At 35.9% G+C, this 20,948-nt stretch overlaps 1 protein-coding gene across 6 annotated transcripts in view; it reads right to left on the bottom strand.

Annotated features, from left to right (window-relative positions):
- The window catches only part of NSD3 (nuclear receptor binding SET domain protein 3), a 104,435-nt gene that overhangs the window by 31,490 nt on the left and 51,997 nt on the right, over positions 1-20,948 (bottom strand). For 5 of the 6 annotated variants that reach the window (XM_079140634.1, XM_079140637.1, XM_079140636.1 and 2 more), the window contains exons 6-12: positions 18,927-19,442; positions 16,818-16,944; positions 11,616-11,716; positions 9,467-9,512; positions 6,415-6,545; positions 5,912-6,040; positions 4,863-4,989 (exon numbers count right to left, since the gene is read on the bottom strand). In XM_079140634.1, the coding sequence (XP_078996760.1) occupies positions 4,863-4,989; positions 5,912-6,040; positions 6,415-6,545; positions 9,467-9,512; positions 11,616-11,716; positions 16,818-16,944; positions 18,927-19,442 (1,177 nt within the window). Of the gene's footprint in view, positions 1-4,862; positions 4,990-5,911; positions 6,041-6,414; positions 6,546-7,344; positions 8,597-9,466; positions 9,513-11,615; positions 11,717-16,817; positions 16,945-18,926; positions 19,443-20,948 lie in introns of those variants that run through there. The other variant, XM_079140639.1, reaches the window with a different exon arrangement.

Here is a 20,948-nt window from a genome sequence, read left to right as displayed (position 1 = left end):
AACAAAGGAAAACTGCCTAAATGATCTTAAGTAATGGTTTGAAAAATCTAAGTTCTCACTCTTAATAAGGTAAAAATATATGAAATTGGTAACCAAACTAATTTCTTGTGATAATTAAGGAGCACTTGTTTTTCATAATTGTGGTAAAATATGTATATGCACATAAAATTTAATACTTTAACCATTTTACATGTAGTTCAATGGCTTTAAAGTACATTTACATTGTTGTGTAACCAATACCTCTCTCTTCAGAACTTTTTCATCACCCAGTACTCAAACTCTGTATCCATTAAACTCCCTTTTCTTCCTCCCTGTGATCTTGTTGCACTGTTTTGTTTCTAAGACTTTGACTATCTAGATACCTCACATAAATGGAATCATATATGTGTCCTTTCCTGCTTCTATTATTTTACTCAGCATAATATCTTTGAAAAAATAAAATTTATCAATATTATATTGTTATATAACAATATCTTAAAGGTTCATCCATGCCACAGAATATATCAGAATTTAATTTTTTTAAAGGTTTAATAATATTTCTTGTTAGGTTGGGTTCAATGTAGCTTGGTAGTAGAACTTTTGCCTAGCATGCATAAGGTCCTAGCTTCAATCCCCAAAACCATGAAGAAATATAACAGTAATAATAATATTCCACTGTAGGTATATATCACATTTTATCCATTCATCTATCAATGAGCATTTGAGCTGTTTCTATTTTAACTATAGTGAATCTGCTGCTATGAACATGGGTTTATACCTACCTGTTATGAGTCCCTGCTTCTTATGCTTTAGGGTATATACCAAGATGAAATTGCTTGACCATATAATTCTATTTTTAGTTTTTTGAGAAACTACTATACTGTTTTTGACAGTTGCTACATCTTTATGCATTCCCATCAATAATGCACAGGATTCCAATTTCTCCATATCCTGCCCAACACTTGTTTTCTCTTTTTATGACAACAGCCATTCTAATGAGTCTGAAGTAGCATCTCATTGTGATTTTGATTTGCATTTCCCTGATTATTAATTATGCTGAATGTGTTTTCACATGCTTATTGGCCATTTGTATCTTTGGAGAAATGTCTGTTGTTTGCTTAAATTCTTCGCCCAATTTTGAATTGTTTCATATATCAGGTGTATGATTTGCAGATATTTTCTCCCATTCTAGCTTGTCTCTCCACCCTGTTGGTAGTGTCAGGTGGAATACAAAAGTTTTTAATTCTGATGAAGTTCAATTTGTCTATTTTTCTTTTGGCTGCCTATGCTATTGGTGTCATATCCATGAAATCACCACTCAATCCAATGACACAAAACTTTTTCTCTGTCCCGTACTCCCGCTTTTCTTTTAAGGTGCTGGGTGTTGAAGCCAGGGTTTCACATGTGCTAGGCAAGCACCCTACCAACTGAGCTAGTTTCTTAGCTCCATCCTCTATGCTTTTTCTTAAGTGTTTCAGTTCTTACATTATCATCTTCAATTCATTGAGTTAATTTATGTTTATGATGTTGGGTAAAGGTTCAACAATATTTCCAGCCATCACTTGTTGAACATACTGCCTTTTCCATACAGAATGGTCTTCTTACACTTGTCTACAATCATCTGACTACATATGCGAGTGCTTATTTCTGGACTTTCTATTCTGTTTCATTGGTCTATATGCCGCTCTACCATCAGTCTGTTTCTATTACTGTAGCCTTGTGGTAAACTGAAATCAGTACGTATAAGTCCTCCAATTTGCTCTACTTGTTTTTAAAGTAAAATTTCTCTTAGATTTCAAAGTAAGTGTGTGCCAAATTTAGACCATATTTAACATTTTGTGTATGTGTGTATGGTACTGGGGAATGAACCCAGGACTTTGACCCATGCTAGGCTCTATCACTGAGCCACATCCCCAACCCATTTATCAATTTTATTTTGAGGCACTATCTCGCTAAATTGCTGAGATTGCCTTAGCCTTGTAATCCTCCTGCCCTGACCTGAGGAGTAGCTGGGATTAAGGTCCTGTACCACCATAGTCAGCTTACATACAACTTCTCCACTCACTACTTTTTTATTTTTATTTTTTTATTTGTTCCAATTAGTTATACATGACAGTAGAATGCATTTTGACATATCATACATAGATGGAGTATAACTTCTCTTTCTTCTGGTTACATACAACTTTTGTTGGCAGAATTCTATTGGATTTTAAAATTAGGAGAGAAGTTCTATGAGTATTTTAACACTGAGTTATGTGGTCCTTCCTATTAGTAGGGGTCAGGAAGTTTACAAAAGTACTGAACAGGGCCATATGATAAAAAAACAACAACAACAAAAAAAAACCCTTCATACAATTTCAAGAAATTGAAATATTTCTTAAGAATAATGGAAAATTACTGAACAATGTTAAATAAGAAAATAATTACAAATTTCTGATGGACAGCTTTAGCTAAAGGCTTCATGATTTGTATGACACTACCTTTTTTCCTTTTGATGTTCATAATGCTTACTCATTCAAACTAGTTTGGGCATTATCCTCCTACAATTATAGGATGGACATCAGAATACTGATTTCATGACTTGTACTCTCCTATCTCAGAAGTATAAGATCTTTTTATCATAAACATGATTCAATTGGTGGCATTAAATTTATTGTTATATTGTTTTATGATTTAAAAAATCATCCTAAAAATTGAGCTTACCCTCTGTGGGGGTAAAAAAAAGTGACTGGAATAACCAGGTTTTAGAAAAAGGGAATGGTGGAGAATACAGGGAACCAGAAATACATGCCCAATAATGTTAAAAAATGAAAACACATTCTGTTGGCCAAACGAAATAATGTGCAGATAATTTGACCATGAGGTTGCCAATTGGCAAATTGTTCAGAGGTTTTACTACATCTAAACGTGAAGAATTATATATTTTTATAGGGAAAAATATGAAGCTTCTACGTAGCTTCTGTAGCTTAATTTATATGTGTGTCTGTTATGGTTTGGATATGAGATGTCCTCCAAAAGATTCTGTGTTAATGCAGGAATGTTCAGAGGTGAAATGATTAGACTATGAGAGCTGTAACCAGTGTATTAAAATAGATTAATAACTTGAATGGGCTAATGAGGTGGAAACTGTAGGTAAGGAGAAAAGGGCTAGAGGAAGTAGGTCACTGGGGGGCATGCCTTTGGTTTATAATTTGTCCCTGGCACCTTACTCTCTTTCTGCTTCCTGGCTGCCATGAGCTAAGCAGCTTTCCTCTGATGCACCCTTCTGCTATGATGTGCTGCCTCACCTCAGATCCAGAGCAATGGAGTTGGACGTCCAGGGACTAAGACCTGTGAAACCATGAGCCTTTCAAATTAAATATTTCCTCTTCTAGGTTGTTGTTGTTAGGTATCTCAGTCACCGTGACAAAAGACTGACTAACATAATGTGTGTATAACATAATGTGTGTATGTATGTGAGTATGTGTGTTAGGATATATGATATGCAATATACTTTCTACTTAGCCAAGGCAACAGAAGGCAATAGAAAAGAGCAAGAACTCTAGAGTCAAGCTGCTTGGGTTACATTCCAGCTTCATCATATGCTACCTTTGTAACTTTGCACAAGGTAATAAACTCTCTAACCCTCATTTTCCCTTTTCTACAAAATGGAAATAATAATAATAGATAAATATAAACTTCAAAATATTACAAGGATCAATTGACATAGAATAAAATGTACCTGCATTTTAGTAAAGAGTTCAATAAAAAAAATGACCAACTTTTTCTGTAAAGGATTTTAGAAGCATACATTCAAATGAAAAAGATAAATATTTGTGATTATCCAAATAAAGGGGGGAAAGGAGTAGGAAAATTATTAATAATCAAAGGAAAGATCAGCATATCACATAAATATGATATATAATTGGCTGTTAGTTCCTCATAGTTAAAACAAACCAAAACCAAACATACACAAGCAAAAAAGCCACATGAACTTGATTCCTAGAGGCACTATCATGCTATTTCCAGTAATTTTTTTCTTGCTTGCATTACTTTTCTTTTTGTGTGAATGTGGTATTGGGGTTTAAACCCAGGGACATGTACATGTCAGGCAAGCATTGTACCATTGAGCTACAGCTACATCTCCAGCCTTGCTAAGTTTCTCAGGCCAGCCTCAGTTTGCTGAGTAGCTGGGATACAGTTGTGGCCACTGTGCCTGAATCCAAAGAGTTTTTTCATTTGTTTTAGATTAAACATTTATTTCCTGGTTTCTGTTAGTTTAAAAATAATGGCTACATGGGCTGGGCTTGTAGTTCAGTGGTACAGCACTTGCCTAGCATATGTGAGGTACTGGGTTCAATTCTCAGCACTGCATATAAATACATTAAGTAAATAAAGGTCCATCAACAACTAAAAAAATTTTTTTAAATGGCTACATAGAAAAGAAATATAAACAAGTATATTTCTTTCATATTATTCTAATACATATATATAAGGATAATAAATAAATGGTGAATTCCAAGTTTAAAAAAATTTTTCAACAGCTACCATGGTTATAGTTTTGGTTGACACTTTTTCTGATCTATTGAGGCGAAAAGACTAACCCAATTCATTAAGCAAACACCAAAAAATGTACAATTCATCTGAAAAATAATTCTTATATTTTGTAGAACTCATCAGGCTGAACACAAATTCACTTGATATTTTGACACATGTTAATGGTAAGAGGAAGTTTGACTATTCTTTTGATCTTGGAGAGCTGAATCACTGAATGGTGTCTTAATTTGTTAAAATAACATGGGAGGAGAGGAGGAGAGCCAGATAAAAGTGACAAAAGAAAAGGATGTCATGGGAAATGTTGCCACTGCATATTCCTCCCCAACCATCTTTTCATAAAAGCTTACCAGTTTTACATTCCATGCAGATGAACTTTCCATCAGGGATTGATGTCAATCCCAGGCACTCCAGGTGAAAGTGTCTGCAGCAATCTCCTTCACAAGGAATCAGAGAGTCACCAGAGCTTTCACAGATCTGTAATAGGGCAAACAGTAGTGGTTCTCAAACTTTAGCAGACAAGTGAATCACCCAGAGGGCTTGTTAAACTCAGATCACTGGGTTCCTCTCTCTTCCAGAGATTCTGATTCCATTATCTTAGGGTGAGGCCCAAGAATTTGCATTTCAACCACTGAACTAAACAGCTACTTCTAGACTCAATATGGTATAAGGTTTAAAAGCCATAATTGATCTGTTTTGATTCTTCCTTTGGGATCTGTATACTTTAAGTTTTGACATAGGACAAAACAATATTTTTCAGAAAAGGTAAAAATGCATTTAAAAAGTTAATATGGGGCTGGGTTGTGGCTCAGTGGTAGAGCGCTTGCCTAGCACATGTGAGGCACTGGGTTCAATTCTCAGCACCACACAAAAAATAAATAAAGATATAAAAAAAAATTTAAAGAAAAAAAAAGTTAATATGAAGCTGGATATGGTGGTACATGCCTGTAATCCCAGCAACTTGGGAGGCTAAGGCAGGAGGACCACAAGTTCAAAGCCAGTCTTAGCAAGGCTCTAAGCAACTTAGCAAGACCCCATCTCAAAAAAATAAAAAGGGCTGGTGATGTGACTCAGTGGTTAAGTGCCCTGGGTTCAATCCCCATTACCAAAAAAAAAAAAAAAAAAAAAAGTTCAGATGAACTCAAATATAAGAAAATGTTTTTGAAACCAGTCATCTGCCATTTATTTCTAATTAATGTTATAATGAAGATTGGCACTTGCATATGAACAGTAAGTATTCCAAATCAGGGAATAAAAGGGCCAGAAACAGATTTCAGATCTGTAGCTTTAAAGTAATATTATAATTTGGAAAAACACTGCCCTCTTCAATAGATTAAGTATATTACTGGCAGAATATGATCACAACTGTTTAGAGCCAGAGGCTCAGTCACCTGCCTACCTGACACACAGTGTCCTTCTTACTCATTCCAATGCCTCTTCTAGACAAACTTGAATCCATGGACTGCACGTCAGAAACATCTGCATCTGCAGTAGCTGAAGGGCTATCTACTTGTTTTCCAAAGCCTACCTATATGGAAAACATAACACATTTTTAAGAGAAAGAAAACAGAAATTCCCTTGAAGTTGGAGGCAATGAAAATCCTAAGAATTGCTGAAAGAGATCTTGACATGATCTCTTTTTTCCTTTCTAAACCCCTCACATACAGTATGTCTGTTGTTTTGGAAGAAACTGCAGTTAAAATTTAAAAAACAAACTGTTTCTGTTACATAAGATAGCAGCAAAATTAAGACAGTTATAAATTACAAAATAACCAAAGTGATTTTTTTTCCCCCATGTTTTTAAAATTCCCCAATTTCCCTAAATAAGTCAGGGAAAAACACTGTTACTTTGGCTGGCAAAACAAAAAAGAACTTTTTGCTTAGACCCTTCAGCATATTTACCTGCAGATCACTCAGTCCTCTAGAATCGGAGTCAGATGTGTCTCTGTATGCGGAACTAGTCACTTCTACATCAGTTGAGGCGCGACTCCTTTTCTTTAGAGGTTTACAGGAATCTGAAATCTCGCTGGCACCTTAATACAACACACTGAAATTAATCCTAAAACAGTACTTAAAATTTGCTTTAATTTTTTTGTGGGAGAATAATTTCTTTCCCCAAACTCATCTTTAGTGTGGGAAAAAAAGCAAAAAAAAAAAAAAAAAAAAAAAAAAAAAAAAAAAAGCACAGCTCTCTTTGTAACACTGAAGTCACAAATCAAAACTTCATAAGCTTCTGACCTTCCTGGTAGTGAGTGATTTAATTTACAACCGCTCCCTTAAAACATTTAAATCAGTTCTCCTGCTCTACCACTATTTGCAGTCAACAGAGCCCAAATTCCAACCTACAAGTCAATTCTATCAAAACTGCAGGATAGCTGTTTGATTTGGAGCAATTCCAAGAACCATTCAATTTGGAGGGGGAAGACATAAAACCCAACACATTGTGTAGCTTACAAATATGGTCGCAGAGACATCTCCATCTTGTTTTTATTAGGGATGTGACAAATCTTTGATTTGTATTCGATTCGTACACGGATAGTGCCATTTTCCCCTGAATTTTGCCATTCAGTTGATTATTGCCCCCCAAATAAATTTTGGATGTTCATTATTGTTCATCTGAGACTTCCTTGGTGAAGTGGCATTTATTGTGACCATTATTAACAAGTGCTGCAGCACATCTACATATGTCATGCCATTTAGGAGGCACATTGCTGAGGGTTGTAAATGGACAATCAGTGTTCAAGTGCAGCCAAATCACGAAGAGCTGGATGAGAGAGGCCTCTATGTGGAATTTGTACGGAAAGGAATAAATATGAAAAAAAAGGCAGAGAATAGTGTGGAATTTTTTTTTAAAACTGTGTGTAATACAAATCCAGCCAAAACAATAGTGCAAAAAGTTACAAAGCAACAATCTCTTGGGCTAATGCAGTATAGGCTATACAGAAACAGCCACGATGAAATGTGCAGGTCAGGCACGGTGAATACCAAGGAACCAAGGAGACGGTTAATATTTCCACCCACAGTTTGTGTTTTGGATTTTTCCCCCAAAATTTCCATACAACAAACAGACATCTAGACCAGCCCAGCAAGCTATGGTGGAAGTGTGCAGTCCAGAAGAGACCCCGGAGAGACAAGTCTCCTGAGGCCATGAAGATCCGCAACAGGCTGAGTGGGAGCAGCACTTGGTGTATAGCCATGTTCTGTGGTGGAGGATGTGGGCCTCGGGAGACTGCTCAGATTACTGGAACCTCGTTATCACATCCCATTCTACAAGTTTTTCACTGAATGCTTCCTGACAGCTATAAATTAGGGTGCCTGCCCATGTTAACGCTGATTAAAAAACACAAGTACACAAATCTATCTCCTTCATTGCTGGTGTATGGACCCAGAACACCACCACAAAATATTTCCTTGGCCTAAAAGATCACTGGATTAACAAGGAGTTTAACAGAGGAACAGGAGTGCTGTACTGAGAGGCTTTCGAAGGGAAACACAGGTACCGCCATTTCCGATGAGTTTCTGAAAATGCTAGAAAAATGACAGACTGGCAAAGACAGCTGTCATGCTGTTCTCCATGATAACGGCACTAATGTTAAAAAAAATAAGAGCTTTTAATGATTGCAATGTATACAGGTTGGGTTGTTTGGCAAAACCCTGCAGATGTGCATTAATGATGCTTTATTAAAAAACAAAAAACAGTCCATGTTGGAATTGATCAGTGTAAGTTAAACGGTGGTTTCTAGGCTGGACCCATGATTTAAGCTGTACCCATCCAGCTCAGACCAAAAAAACAAAAACAAAAACAAAAACAAAAAAAAATCATTGAATGTTAAAGCAATTGTTCAAAGTCTTGAAGAAGAAACCAGGCAGGAGAATGCCAATAATGATGATTGGCAAAATTGAAATCGAAAACATAGAAACTGTTTATCGAGCCGCCGACAAAGAAATCTTGCATGGAGACTACAAGTCTGGAGTTTCTGGGATGAAATTGTACAGGAATCTCAGTCCACAGTTTCCTCAATCGCTGCGGAGACGGAGCTGTCACTGAATCTGACAGAGCCCTGCACTCCCCGGTCCGCCGACCCTGTGGAATGGTGGAAACACAACGCAATCAGGCCTCCTAATCTCGCAGCGATCGCGATGTCTTTTCTTGGAGCTCCGCCAAGCAGTGTTCCCTCCGAGAGGCTGTTCAGTTCTGCTGAGGATCTCCACGGAGACCATCGCTGCAGACTTCTCCCCGAGAATGCAGAGAGGCTGGTGTTTTATTTATTTATTTTAAATAATGCAATTTGCCCAGAGTAAACTACAGGTATTAAATACAGTTTGAGCTCACCAAAAACGCATGAATCATGCTATGGAGTTTGTACTGTAGTCAAATTGCACACAGAAAATACAGATATAAGTTTAAGGTTTCTTAAACTTTGTGCATATCTCAAATAGATTCACATAAGGTCATCTAATAGTGGCCATAAATATGCTATGGGTCAGTTTAATTTACAAAAACGTTTTACAGCACTGTAAAAATAAATGTGGCAAGATTTTTTTCAATCAGGTTGTCTTGTCTGATTTGTCATAGTCCATGTTTGACAAACATTAATAGCTACTATTCGGTATTCAGTCGAATACCAAAAAAATTGGATTCGTCACATCCCTAGTTTTTAAACCAGTGAAACCCCAGAATCTTATGGAGAAAAGTTGGAAACAGTATCAATTCTATGTGGTGTTCTCCAATTTACCAAAACAAGTAAGACTTCACATGGAGGTACAGAGTAAGATCAACTCTAAAAGTCACACACACGCGCACACACAAACATCAGGGAATACTGCAATTTCACACTGAAGAGCAACAACAATGATTTACAGAGACAGACAAAAATACATGAAGTACAAATAAGTAATTCTTAAAAACTGGTTTAATCAGGAAATGCAAAGCAACATTATAATATTAACTCACCTTTCTGTAATCCAGTCTTCACTGTTGCCTGAGGAACTGTTTCAACCTGTTTGGACAGAAAAACACAACATTAACAAGGAATTTTTTCATTTCTAATTTGCAGAAGGAAAAAAAAATAACACTGTCGTCAATCTAAGTAGCAAAGAGTGATCAATGTTATCTGAAATCTGAACTCAGTCCCATCTTGTGGGTCAAGTTCCCTGTCTCAAGGTCAGAGAGGATTTAAATCCTAGCTGCCTGTGCTGAATACTAAGTGACAACACACAGCCACATGCTCTCTAGCAAAGACTTCTCCCACCATTCCCTTGGTATATGAAGAGAACAAGATATTTCTTTCCTCAGTGTCTGGGAGGCAGGAGAGGGTTGTTTCTGCAACCAGCCCGATGTTGCTATAAACCCCTCCCGCCCCAAAGACGTTAGGATAAATTTTTACTTACTATGATACTCAGGTTAATGTAACTCACGCCACTTTAAGACCCTTCCGCGCCTGCACTCACAGCTAAGTTGCTGGGAATCAGGACCCTCTCTGTAGAGAGTGCTACAGGGCTCCATACAGCTGGAAGCTCAATACTTTTGCTGCTAGTACAAACTTAAGAAAATAAGTTTGTGATATTGCAAAAGCACTTTCTTGAGTGTCTTATGAACAGTGTCTTGATCCTACATTAGGAGAGCGAGATCAGAAGTTATTCTGCCAATGTATATGTAAAACACGTGGTAATTTGAGGAACCATTGGAATTAGAGAAAGGATGCTATTTGGAAGAGTTCCTGTTTAAGCTATGAATTGAATTTCATGTTTCTTAAAGGATGTGGTGAAATATGCATGTTGAAACACATTTTGTAAATATTTAAGGATTGTTCTAAGCTTTTTTAAAAAATTTTATTTTTTTTACAACAGGTAAAAAAAACATACAACAGAACGCTTTTTATAAGATACAATTAGTCATACAAATATAAAATCTTCTAAACAATCACTGATATTGTTCTACTACTAACAGTGGCATTAACAATTTGTCCCATTTCTTGTACTAATTCTGCTTATCCATTTTAAACTAACTGGTCACAGACTGGCTTTGGGAACCAGGTGGCAAAATCACAACTTCATTTTGGTAATGAATATGATAAATTTGCAAGAGCTTAGAATGATTTTTTGGAATATAATTTCCTAAGAATGAAGGTTAATATGATAAATGAATGATAAATTAGCATATTATGCTTAAATTAAGTTAAATAGTCTGGAAATTTTTGTTTTACATGCTTATGATACCATAAAGCAGCCACAAAGTTAGCTTTTCATTCTGGAAATTTGAAATTATGAAGGCAATATTTTAAATAGTTTTCCATATTAAATGGTTTTAAAACTATAAAACTTATTGGAACTAGTTTTATTCAGAATTTGTTTTGTTTCATACCAGATGTCTGGGCTGTAAAAATGGACATTCTTTCTCTTCAAAAAAATTAAGAAAATTCTGATTGTGCATTTAAAGAACAACCATTTCTAAAAATCTCTTTGAAAAGGAAATTTAACATGTATGTTACTACACTGATTATACAAATTGAACACGTTCAGTCAAAATGTACTTCCTTCTTCTTTTTTACCTGTATATTGTTTATTTGACAATATGTTACCAGGTAAGTGCCATTCCATTGGGAAAATAACATTCCAAAAAATCTATGATAGCAACAGAAAAACCAGATCATCTATGATTATCTTTTTCTTAAATAAGAATATAAGTTAATTTGATTCACTTAAAAAAACAAAAACAATACATACCAGCAGCTTAAACAAAAAATCAAAATTTAAAAAAAAAAGGGGGGACTGAATCATGGTTCCAAATAAAAATCATGAAAACATGAAATCATTTTGCTCATAACAGAAATATCAAAATAAATGTGAGGGATTTTTATAAAGGTCTTGCACCACTGGCTTCCCATCTCCTGAAGCCTGTTTTCCGTGAAAATGCTTTGAAGCAGAATCACAGGGATGGTTATATTAGATCTGGGCATGGGAACCCACCAGGATAGAAGTATAAGACAGTCCAGAAAGGAAACCAAAGGTGGGGAAGTTTCTCTTTCTTTTAAGATACTGAGATGATAAGCCACAACATTTACAAATATAATGTTTTAACTCTCTACATGTAGGAAGCCAACCTGCTCCTTTTTGATCTTCTTCTTTGGCACAACCTCAGCGGATTTCTCTGATTCAGAACGAGTTCTAATTGATCTTCTCTGTTGCTTCTTTTCTACTGAGCCTAAGAAATGATTAAACACATAAACAAATGCTCATTTAAGGATGGCTTGATATTCATGTAGTTAAAAGTTGACGAGATTCCTTGCTTTTCTTGCCCATTACTTTTGGGTAATTACACATCATGAAAAAGCTATTAAATACTTGAGTACAAACATAATTTAAAATATATAATTGTAATAGTGGGTAAACTGAGACTGGGATCCACAGAGGATCCTAGTTATACAAATAAAGGGATTTTTTAAAAATCATGAAGTCAAACCAAAACAGCAGAAACACAATTTAGTTTTGAACGCAGGTAAAAATGCTTAAGTATAATAAATATAAGTGTAAATAAATATAATTGAGGAGATGAAGGGACTGAAGATATGGATAAAAATGACTTTATTATCCTGTTTACATCAGGAATTAGTGTTTTAAAATTCAATCAGGCCCAGTATGGTGGCATGCCTATAATCCCAGCAACTCAAAGGTTGCAGTAAGAGGATTCCAAATTTGAGGATAGCCTCAGCAACTTACTTTGGCCCTAAGCAACTTAGTGAGACCCTATCTCAAAAAGGGCTGAGAATGTAGTTCAGTGGTAAAACACCCCTGGGTTCAATCCCTGGTAATCCCCCACCCCCAATTCAATCAGTATTACACATTTTGTATCTTAACAAGTGGGCTGAATCAATTCTATATATAAAATGATTAATGGTGTTTGGTGCACTTATCTAAGTTTTGCTATTGTTATTAATAATCAAAGTGAGAAAGCAGAGAAGGCACAAAAACGTGACCAAAACCTATTTACTGATTTTACTACCAAGGGAATTTAATTATACTTTAGAAATAATTAATAATGAAAAGCAAGTTGAAATCAATTATTAAGCTTTTTCATGCTAAATGATAAAACAAGAACTAAGATTTTCAAATAATACAATATTTTAAAAACTCCCCTGCACTTTATTTTTGGAAAGAATAAAACTTATACTGAAGACCACAACTGAAAGAATACTAAGTCAGGGATGATTTTGTTCTGTGGCCCCAAGGAGGTAGAATAGCCTCAGTATAATAGCTATTCTTCATGTTGTCACTACTTGTACCACCTGACTGGTCCTTCCTAAGCAAGAATTACCTTCTGCTTGTCTCAGAAGGAAGAAAATATTAAGACCACCTATAAAATCAGATGGAAGCTACTCTGACAGAGCCTTCCAGGTAACCTTTATGTTTTCTGATTTAACTGCTCTGGGACATGTAAATTGGCTTCCTATACCTTAGCTCAAAACCAAAACAAAGACAGACCCCATCAATTTGTTTTTGGTGAGGAGTGGGTAGTTTGATAATAATATGTTTTGGAGTTATGATTACTTTTTAGCTCCTTCCTTTACTCTTACTATTCTTACACTGATGAAAATGTTTACCAAGACAACAGATATTCTCATAGATCCACTAGATCCACCCAAGTATCCTAGAGATCCATTCTTCAGTATAATCACCAATATTCAAGTACTACCAAACAGACAAAAATGAAAATGAAACTACTTAAAAGCAAACAAAAACCTGTACTTGTTCTGAGGATGACAATATAATTGCAAAATGAAGTGCATATGAGATTTGATCTATTGCCTTACAGAGGGTGGGCCACATGACTTCTTTGCAGTACTCTGGAAACTACCCAGAGAAAACAAGTACTATGTTCATTTTCCAAGAAAGAGAAGGTAAACATCTCTGGATCTGGAAAACCACTCAGAAACTTAGTGTAAATGAATATATAATTCTTTAATCCACAGACACACATTTTATATGGCCCCTAAGTTTACTAAGAAAAGGCTCAGAGATGCTCCTTCAATTGTTAACTTCAGCTGAGATAAGGCAACTGATTTTGGGAGGGAAAACGTGTTTTCTGACTTTTCCACTACTAACAGTTATTTTCACAAAAATGCAAAGTGGTCATTTAAAAAGACAAAATATGCTCAATCACAGCTGGTAATCAAACTGAAACCCAGATCAAAGTTTAAAGCACCCATCCCTAAAGTAAGGTTGCAATCTTTATTTATAACCTAAATTATATGCACCTGCCTAATGAAGGTACTAGGACCCCTTTTTTCCATTGTAAAGAATTATACCTTCTTCTTAAATGAAAAAAGGAAAAGGAAAATTCATAGAGCTTAAATCTTAGAATGAAAAGATTACATGAAAATAAAATGTTCAGTAGCAGAGAGAAAGGGAAAAAAAAATCAACTCCAGTAAAATAAGACTATAACTTACTTTTTCCCTAGTTAGGAGACTTTAAATATAAAAGTCCTCCTAGTTTAAGTATCACACTTAAACTTAGAAAACAACAGTTTAAAGAGAGGGAACAAAACTGATATGCCTAACTATGAAAAGCTGAGGCTAAGAGGTATATTTAATATTAAAAGAAGAGGGTGCAGCATATAGCTTAGTGATAAAGTGCTTACCTACTAGCATGTGCAAAGCCCTAGGTCAGTCCCCAGCACTGCACACACACATACACATGCATAAATTAAAAATTATATAAGTCCATTTACTCATTCCTTCAACATTATAATTTCATTTTATTGAATGGTATTTTTTTTGTTTTGTATGTTTTTAAATTACACAAGTTGCAATCCATTTTCTGAACTTTGTTACTCCCTCCTTTTTAAAATTCAGTTTCCTTTCCCAACTAGATACTGCATAAAGACATACTGTTTACTATGCTTCATCCAATATATGTCCCATGTCCTCTACCACTACCTCTCCCTGTCTTGTGGCCCCCATCACTTGTTTTTAGCTTGAGTACTTTTCAGAACAGTGACTGTTTTCATTTAGCTTTTATAAATCAGAATTTTACTTAAAGTCACCTTGCAAAATTATCTGTAACTTCATGCCTCTCCATCATGGATTTGTCTGAGTTACTACTGATTTAAGATTATTAATTCAAGTCTTAAGACTCTGACCCTTCCAGAACATTAAAATGTATATTATGATATAATAAAATATATGTACTTGGTCTCGACCCCCTGGTTCCTGGCCCAGAGCTCCTTAAATTCCTTGCAATTCCCTAAGTAACAGGGGTTCTAGGTGCATCCTTTGTTTTAATATTTGAGACCCGTTTTCTGGCACAGAGCTCCAAATCTCTTGGGATTTTTCTAGGTGGTCAAGTGTCTTTTGTTCTAATAAGGCAACTCTTGGTGGACCCTACAAAGAGGTTCATCACCAGAAAGACAAAGCCATGATGAGAGGTTTTCTACATCCTCCAAGAAGGGGAGGCAGGCTGAAGGTGGAGTTAATAATTGATTGTGTCTGTATGATGAACCTCCCATAAAAACCCTGAACCCTAGGGTCTGGAGAACTCTGGGCTGGGGAACACATGGAGGTGCCTGGGGGAGTGGTAAGCCCCAGAAACAGCAATGGAAGTTCCGTAATCCTTTCCACATACTTTGCCCTATGGATCTCTTCGATCCAGCTGTTCATCTGTATTTTTTGTAATACCCTTTATAAAGACATAAGTAAAGTAACTTCCTGAATTCTGAGAGTCACTCTGGCAAATGGCTGGACCCAAGAAGGGTATTATGGGAACCTCAATGTATAGCTGGTCAGTTAGAAGTTCTGGAGAAATCTGATGGAGCGGCAGTCTGGTGGGACTGAGTCCTTAACCTGTGAGGTCTGACACTAACTTCAGGTGGAAAGTGTGAGAACTAAACTGAATCATAGGACACCCAGGTGATATTGGAGAATTAGTCAGTGTGTGTGGGGGAACCCTACCTATGTAGTTCAATAAAGTGTGTTGTCAAAATACAGTAGGACAGAGTTTGTCTTTTTTTCTTTCTATTATACAGTCCCTTTATAGGTTTAAAAAAAAGTTAAAAGAACAAAAAAGTAAAACAAAGTCTCTTTCAATTTTCAAACAGCAAGCCAATTAATACTTAACTCTTTTCTTTTGGTACCCGAGATTGAACTCGGGGGCACTTAACTACTGATCCACATCCCCAGCCCTATTTTGTATTTTATTTAGAGACAGGGTTTCACTGAGTTGCTTAGTGCTCCACTTTTGCTGAGGCTGACTTTGACTCTCAATCCTCTTGTCTCAGCTTCCGGAGCTGCTGGGATTACAGGTGAAGCCTGGCTTTTAATCTTTTTCTTGATGGCTATGTGAAGCAGTATTACAGAAATACTACTGATAAAAAACTGTTGAAACAAACCATACCACTAGTCAGTTAAAACTCTTCAGAACCTTAGTAAGTCAGTCTCTTTAAAAAATTGCTTATGGTGGTGTAATCCCAGCAACTTGGAGGCTGAGGCAGGAGATCATAAGTTTGAGTCCAGCCTGGGCAACTTAGCAAGGCCCTGTCTCAAAATAAAAAATAAAAAGGACTGGGTTTGTGACTCAGTGATAGAGAACCCGTAGGTTAAAGCCCCAGTACTAAAAAAAAAAACCCAAGGACACAACATTACTGACTATAGGTATTTTTCCTTTAAGAAAGGATAAGAGACTGATTTTCAATTCATGTATCTGTTAATCAGAGAATAGGTTATATTAGGACACCCAGGTACCTCTAGTACACCTAGGAATAATGAAAAGTGCTCTGGTATCGGCATATTGTTTCCAGTAGAGGATAAAGGAAGAAATGGTAAGAATGTGCTAAAAGTACTGGAAAAATAAAGCTTTTGTTCTCATGGAAAGAGAATCAAATGGTACATTTACTCACTCATACATGTTGACTTTACAGCTATACTCTTATAGAATCAACCCATTATTTAAATTCCTGTAGGAAAAAAATAACTGTTACTATGAATAAAGCTCTCTAGCTTCTAAGCCATTCTTTTCTACTGATAATTGCTTTATTAAAATTCAGTTTTTAAAAATATGATTTACCCTTTTTTTTTTTTTTTTGAGAATGGGGTCTTGTTATGTTGCCCAAGATGGCCTTGAACTCCAGGACTCCAGTGATCCTACTGCCTCATCCTCCCAAGTAGCTGGTACTACAGGTACACACCACCATAGCCAGCTCTATAATTTACTTTTGATAACAAAAGTTTCTTAGGATCAGAGTTACTACATTATAGCAGAAAAGAGCAATGACTTCTCAAAGTGAATTCATATACTACTCATTCATACCCACCTGTTGGACCAGATGTTGTTTCAGGAGGTGATATATTCTGTGTTGGCTTTTCATTTCTCTGGTTTGGTGAAGAAATTATAAGCCTGTCTTGCCCCCTGACACTTATTTCTGTTTTGTTACCAATTCCCTTTAAAATAAGGCAAAATAAAAATAGGTGATTATCTGGAAAATGACATCACAGGCTTGTAAAGATGGCTTAACTTGATCATAATGTGCTTGAATTTATAAGGTCTTTAATTACATTTACTATATCCTAACTAGTATTGGAACAACTTTATTAAGTCATCACAGGGTATATTCTAAAATGTAACAATGAAATAATGTGGAAGGAAAAAAATTGATCTAAGTCTAGGTGATAAATATTCCTTAAAAATGAGCCTACGTTACCCCATTTTCTGTCATAAACAAAATATTTCTGGTTTGAATTATTTATTCCTTTACATATGTAACAGTAAGAGAATTCCAGTCATTTTCTTCTGGCAAAATATTAAAGATAGAAATGTTGACGTGGCTTAAGAGACGAGACCATCTTTAAATTCAGAAATGTGACCAAAATGTGACCAACTAAATAATTTGGAAAAGACAGATGGTAGGTACAATTAATCGAGGCCTCAATTTAGGTATTTTTAATGTAATGGAAAGAAGTAAATAAGTAACTTATTAATATGTATTTTTGAAATAGAGTTTTTAAAATTCAGTTTTATCTCAAATCTTAAACAGTATTCTTGGGGGAGGAGGAGTGACAAAATTCAATTTGTGCATACAGAAACAGATAAAACTAGCTCCAAGAATAAAGCAAATCTGCATTTTAAAAAGGTGCAAAATATTCATTTATGATGAAAAGAATCAAGTAGATACTGCAATTTAAGCTTCACTAAGTAGTTTAACCTTACTGAAATCTGCTGAATTTATGGGCAGAAAAAGATTAATTAAGATAACATATTACTGCTGGGCATAGTGGCACAGGCTTGTAATCCCAGCAGCTCAAGAGGCTGAGGCAGGAGGATGGCAAGTTCGAAGTCAGCCTCAGCAACTTAGCAAGGCCCTAAGCAACTCAGCGAGACTCTGTCTCTAAGTAAAATACAAAAAAGGACTGGGGAATGTGGCTCAGTGGTTAAGTCCTCTGGGTTTGATACCTAGTTAAAAAAAAAATACATATATATATATATATGTATACTAATGGGGCATCCCTATATTTAATTAATTATTTTAATGTTCATATGACTATGTTTGGAAAAAAACAGCACAGAATTCTTTAAAGCGCACAAAGGTGAGCTACAACTAAATCAAAATCACAAACCCCAAATTATGGGATGTTGGTGAGAAGGTATATAGGTTATTACTAAAGTCAAAAAGAGTTTTAATGTCTTAAAGCTAAAGTGTAAGTGCCTTAAATAAAAGCCCAGGGCAGCCTGATGGAGGCAATCGGTTTGTAGAGGCTGTTTCCACCCATTACCCGAGTAATCACCACAATTATTTAAAGGTGGGACAAACACAGTACTGGAATATTTCTAAAATGCAGTTAGACAACCTAAGCCAACAGGAGTCTAATAAAATTGCTGATTCAACCAAACAGGTCAGCAGGCAAAATTATTATAGTAATTTTTATAACAATGGTTAATTCAGATAACTGAAAAAAAATTTTTTTAATAGAAGCACACTTTGCAACAAAAAACCCCTAACTATAGGGGTTGGGGATATAGCTCAGTTGGAAGAATGTTTGCCTTGCAAGCACAAGGCCCTGGGTTCAATCCCCAGCACAACAACAACAACAACAACAACAAAAAAAACAACAGCCAAAAAACCTAACTATACAAACTAGAAACAGGCAAACTGCCGAGTTTTTTTCCATGACTTTTGGGAGCTAAGCTCAATTTTGGCTACATAGCTCAAGATTAATCAACTGCAGATGGGATTATTACAAAAGAGGAGAGGAAAACAGTCTTTTTGCCTATGTATTTTTTGCTGACAGAGTAAACGTGACTATATATTTTAAATGTGGGAGATACAAAGAGCATTTAAATCTGTCCTTATGTTGTTATTTTAAATGCCAAAGTTGACTATATTTAAAATACCATTCCCCAAAAGTCCATAAAAAAAAGAGGTTACCTTTGTTGAGTAAACAAATTGATCGATGAATTTCCCATCTCCTGTCGCATTCTGAAGAGCAAATACTTGTTCAATTTTCACAACTGGAGACATGTTACACTTCTGTAAATCCAGGCTCCCTTTGTGCATTGTAATGGAAGCTGGTAAGGATTTCCGAGCAGCTGCAGTTTTCCAAGCTATTTTAACAGGAGGTGGTTCTTCTTCTTCCACGCTTGTGTGCCGCCTCTGGCTCTGTCTCCGAATCTCAGTCCTTGACTGTGAGGAGGCCACCTCCCCAGTATCAGTCTGTTCAGGCTGAGTATTCAGCACAGATCTGGGTCTCCGGGTTTTTTTAACTTCGGTCTTGGAGGCAACATTCTTTTTTGCTTGGGATAAAACCTCTTCAGGCTGTTTATCGATATAGATGAAAGTATACTGTTCTATTCTTTCTTCTCGAGTCATTTTCAATGCTTTCTCTGCGTGGGCAATGCCAATATCCCATTGGGCACGTTCTCTCTGTGGTCGGGGTTTCCGAATCTTTAAAAGAGGTACAACCATTATGTGACATGCTTTAATCTAAGAGGTAATTAAAACCAGCATGTATCTTGTTATCTTTCCAGTATAGATATTTTGAGTTCAAATAAGTGAATGTTCTAACTCCATAACTTTGACAAGTTAGTATTACTCTAATAGAAGGCATAAAGGTCTATTTTCTTACATCCTTCCTTTGACCACTCTGCTGCACAAGTCCCCTAAAAGGGAGTCATCTTTCTCATTCATATTCATAAAAAGCTATCAATAACAAGGGAAGAGAGAACAAAGATTACAGAAAATTACTTTTCATGGTCAATTAACATTAACATTAAAAATGACACCCAAAATGTGTCATTTTCTCTCAATTTTTAGGGAATGGGGGTAGGTAAGTCAGGGAGCTGTGGAGATCACCACAACAAAGATACCTGCAGAGAGCCAACATTTGAATATGTGCTGCTAGTCTGTACCACAATGCAGACAGGGACAGAATGAAGCAAAAGGCATGAGCAGAAGGAACATTGACAAGATGAAGAAGAACAGGTATGTATGAGAGAAAAATAAGCCTGGATCACAACTTCAACAGGTCTTTTAAGTCTAGGACTGATCAGAAGAATAGACTGTCAAAAGGCAAAAAAGCTGGAGGTGTATGAGATGACCAAAATAGGTATAGAAGTATAGGAGGTGACTGAAAAAATTAAGAGTTATTCAGGTAGCTAAATTAACAGAGACAGAAATTAAATAATAAAACTATGAGATGGTATAGTCTATGTCAAATATTGATGTTTAAATCTATAAAATGTAAACCTGTTAAAATTAATCAAAAGCTCGACAAAACTTAGCTTTTAAAGTATAAAAATGACAAATTTCTGAAGTACAAGAGACCCATATTGTAATTACTTAAAATCTCTGGGCTGGGCTGGGCATGTAGCTCAGTGGGAGGACACTTGCCTAACATGGATGAGGCCCTGGGTGCCATCCCCAGCACTGCCAAAAACCAAACCAAACCAAAACAAAACAAAACAAAAAATCCCAAAAGCCTGACTAGACAGATTATCAAGAATTTACATCAAATTTCTATTCACTACCATAGCAAACATATTTCCTGGTTCCATCACTTGTACAGTCTTTATTTTCATAAAATAACTTTGTTAATTAAGAATAAAGAGGAATTTAAAATCTCTAGGCTGGGGATATAGCTCAGAGATTTGCCTAGTATGCAAGAGGCCCTGGGTTTGAGCCCAGCACCACACACTCACACACACACACACACACACACACACACAAACATACATAATTAAATAAAAAAATTTAAAAAGAGGAATTACTTAACAATGCCATAGTAGGAAAATGATTAAAAATCCCTGGCAAAATCCATATTTCACTAATGTACACTAAACTTACAATTTACAGAATTGTATTAAAGTATAACAGTAATACATTGTTTCCTTTGTTTGTTATTTCCACAATCCCAGAGTGCTGGGGACTCAAACCCGTGCCTCCAGCATGAGA

Source organism: Sciurus vulgaris, assembly GCF_902686455.1.
Source record: "Sciurus vulgaris genome assembly, chromosome: 5".
Lineage (NCBI taxonomy): Eukaryota > Metazoa > Chordata > Mammalia > Rodentia > Sciuridae > Sciurus > Sciurus vulgaris.
Note: the sequence above shows the minus strand (reverse complement) of the source record. Positions and strands in the feature narration are given on the sequence as shown.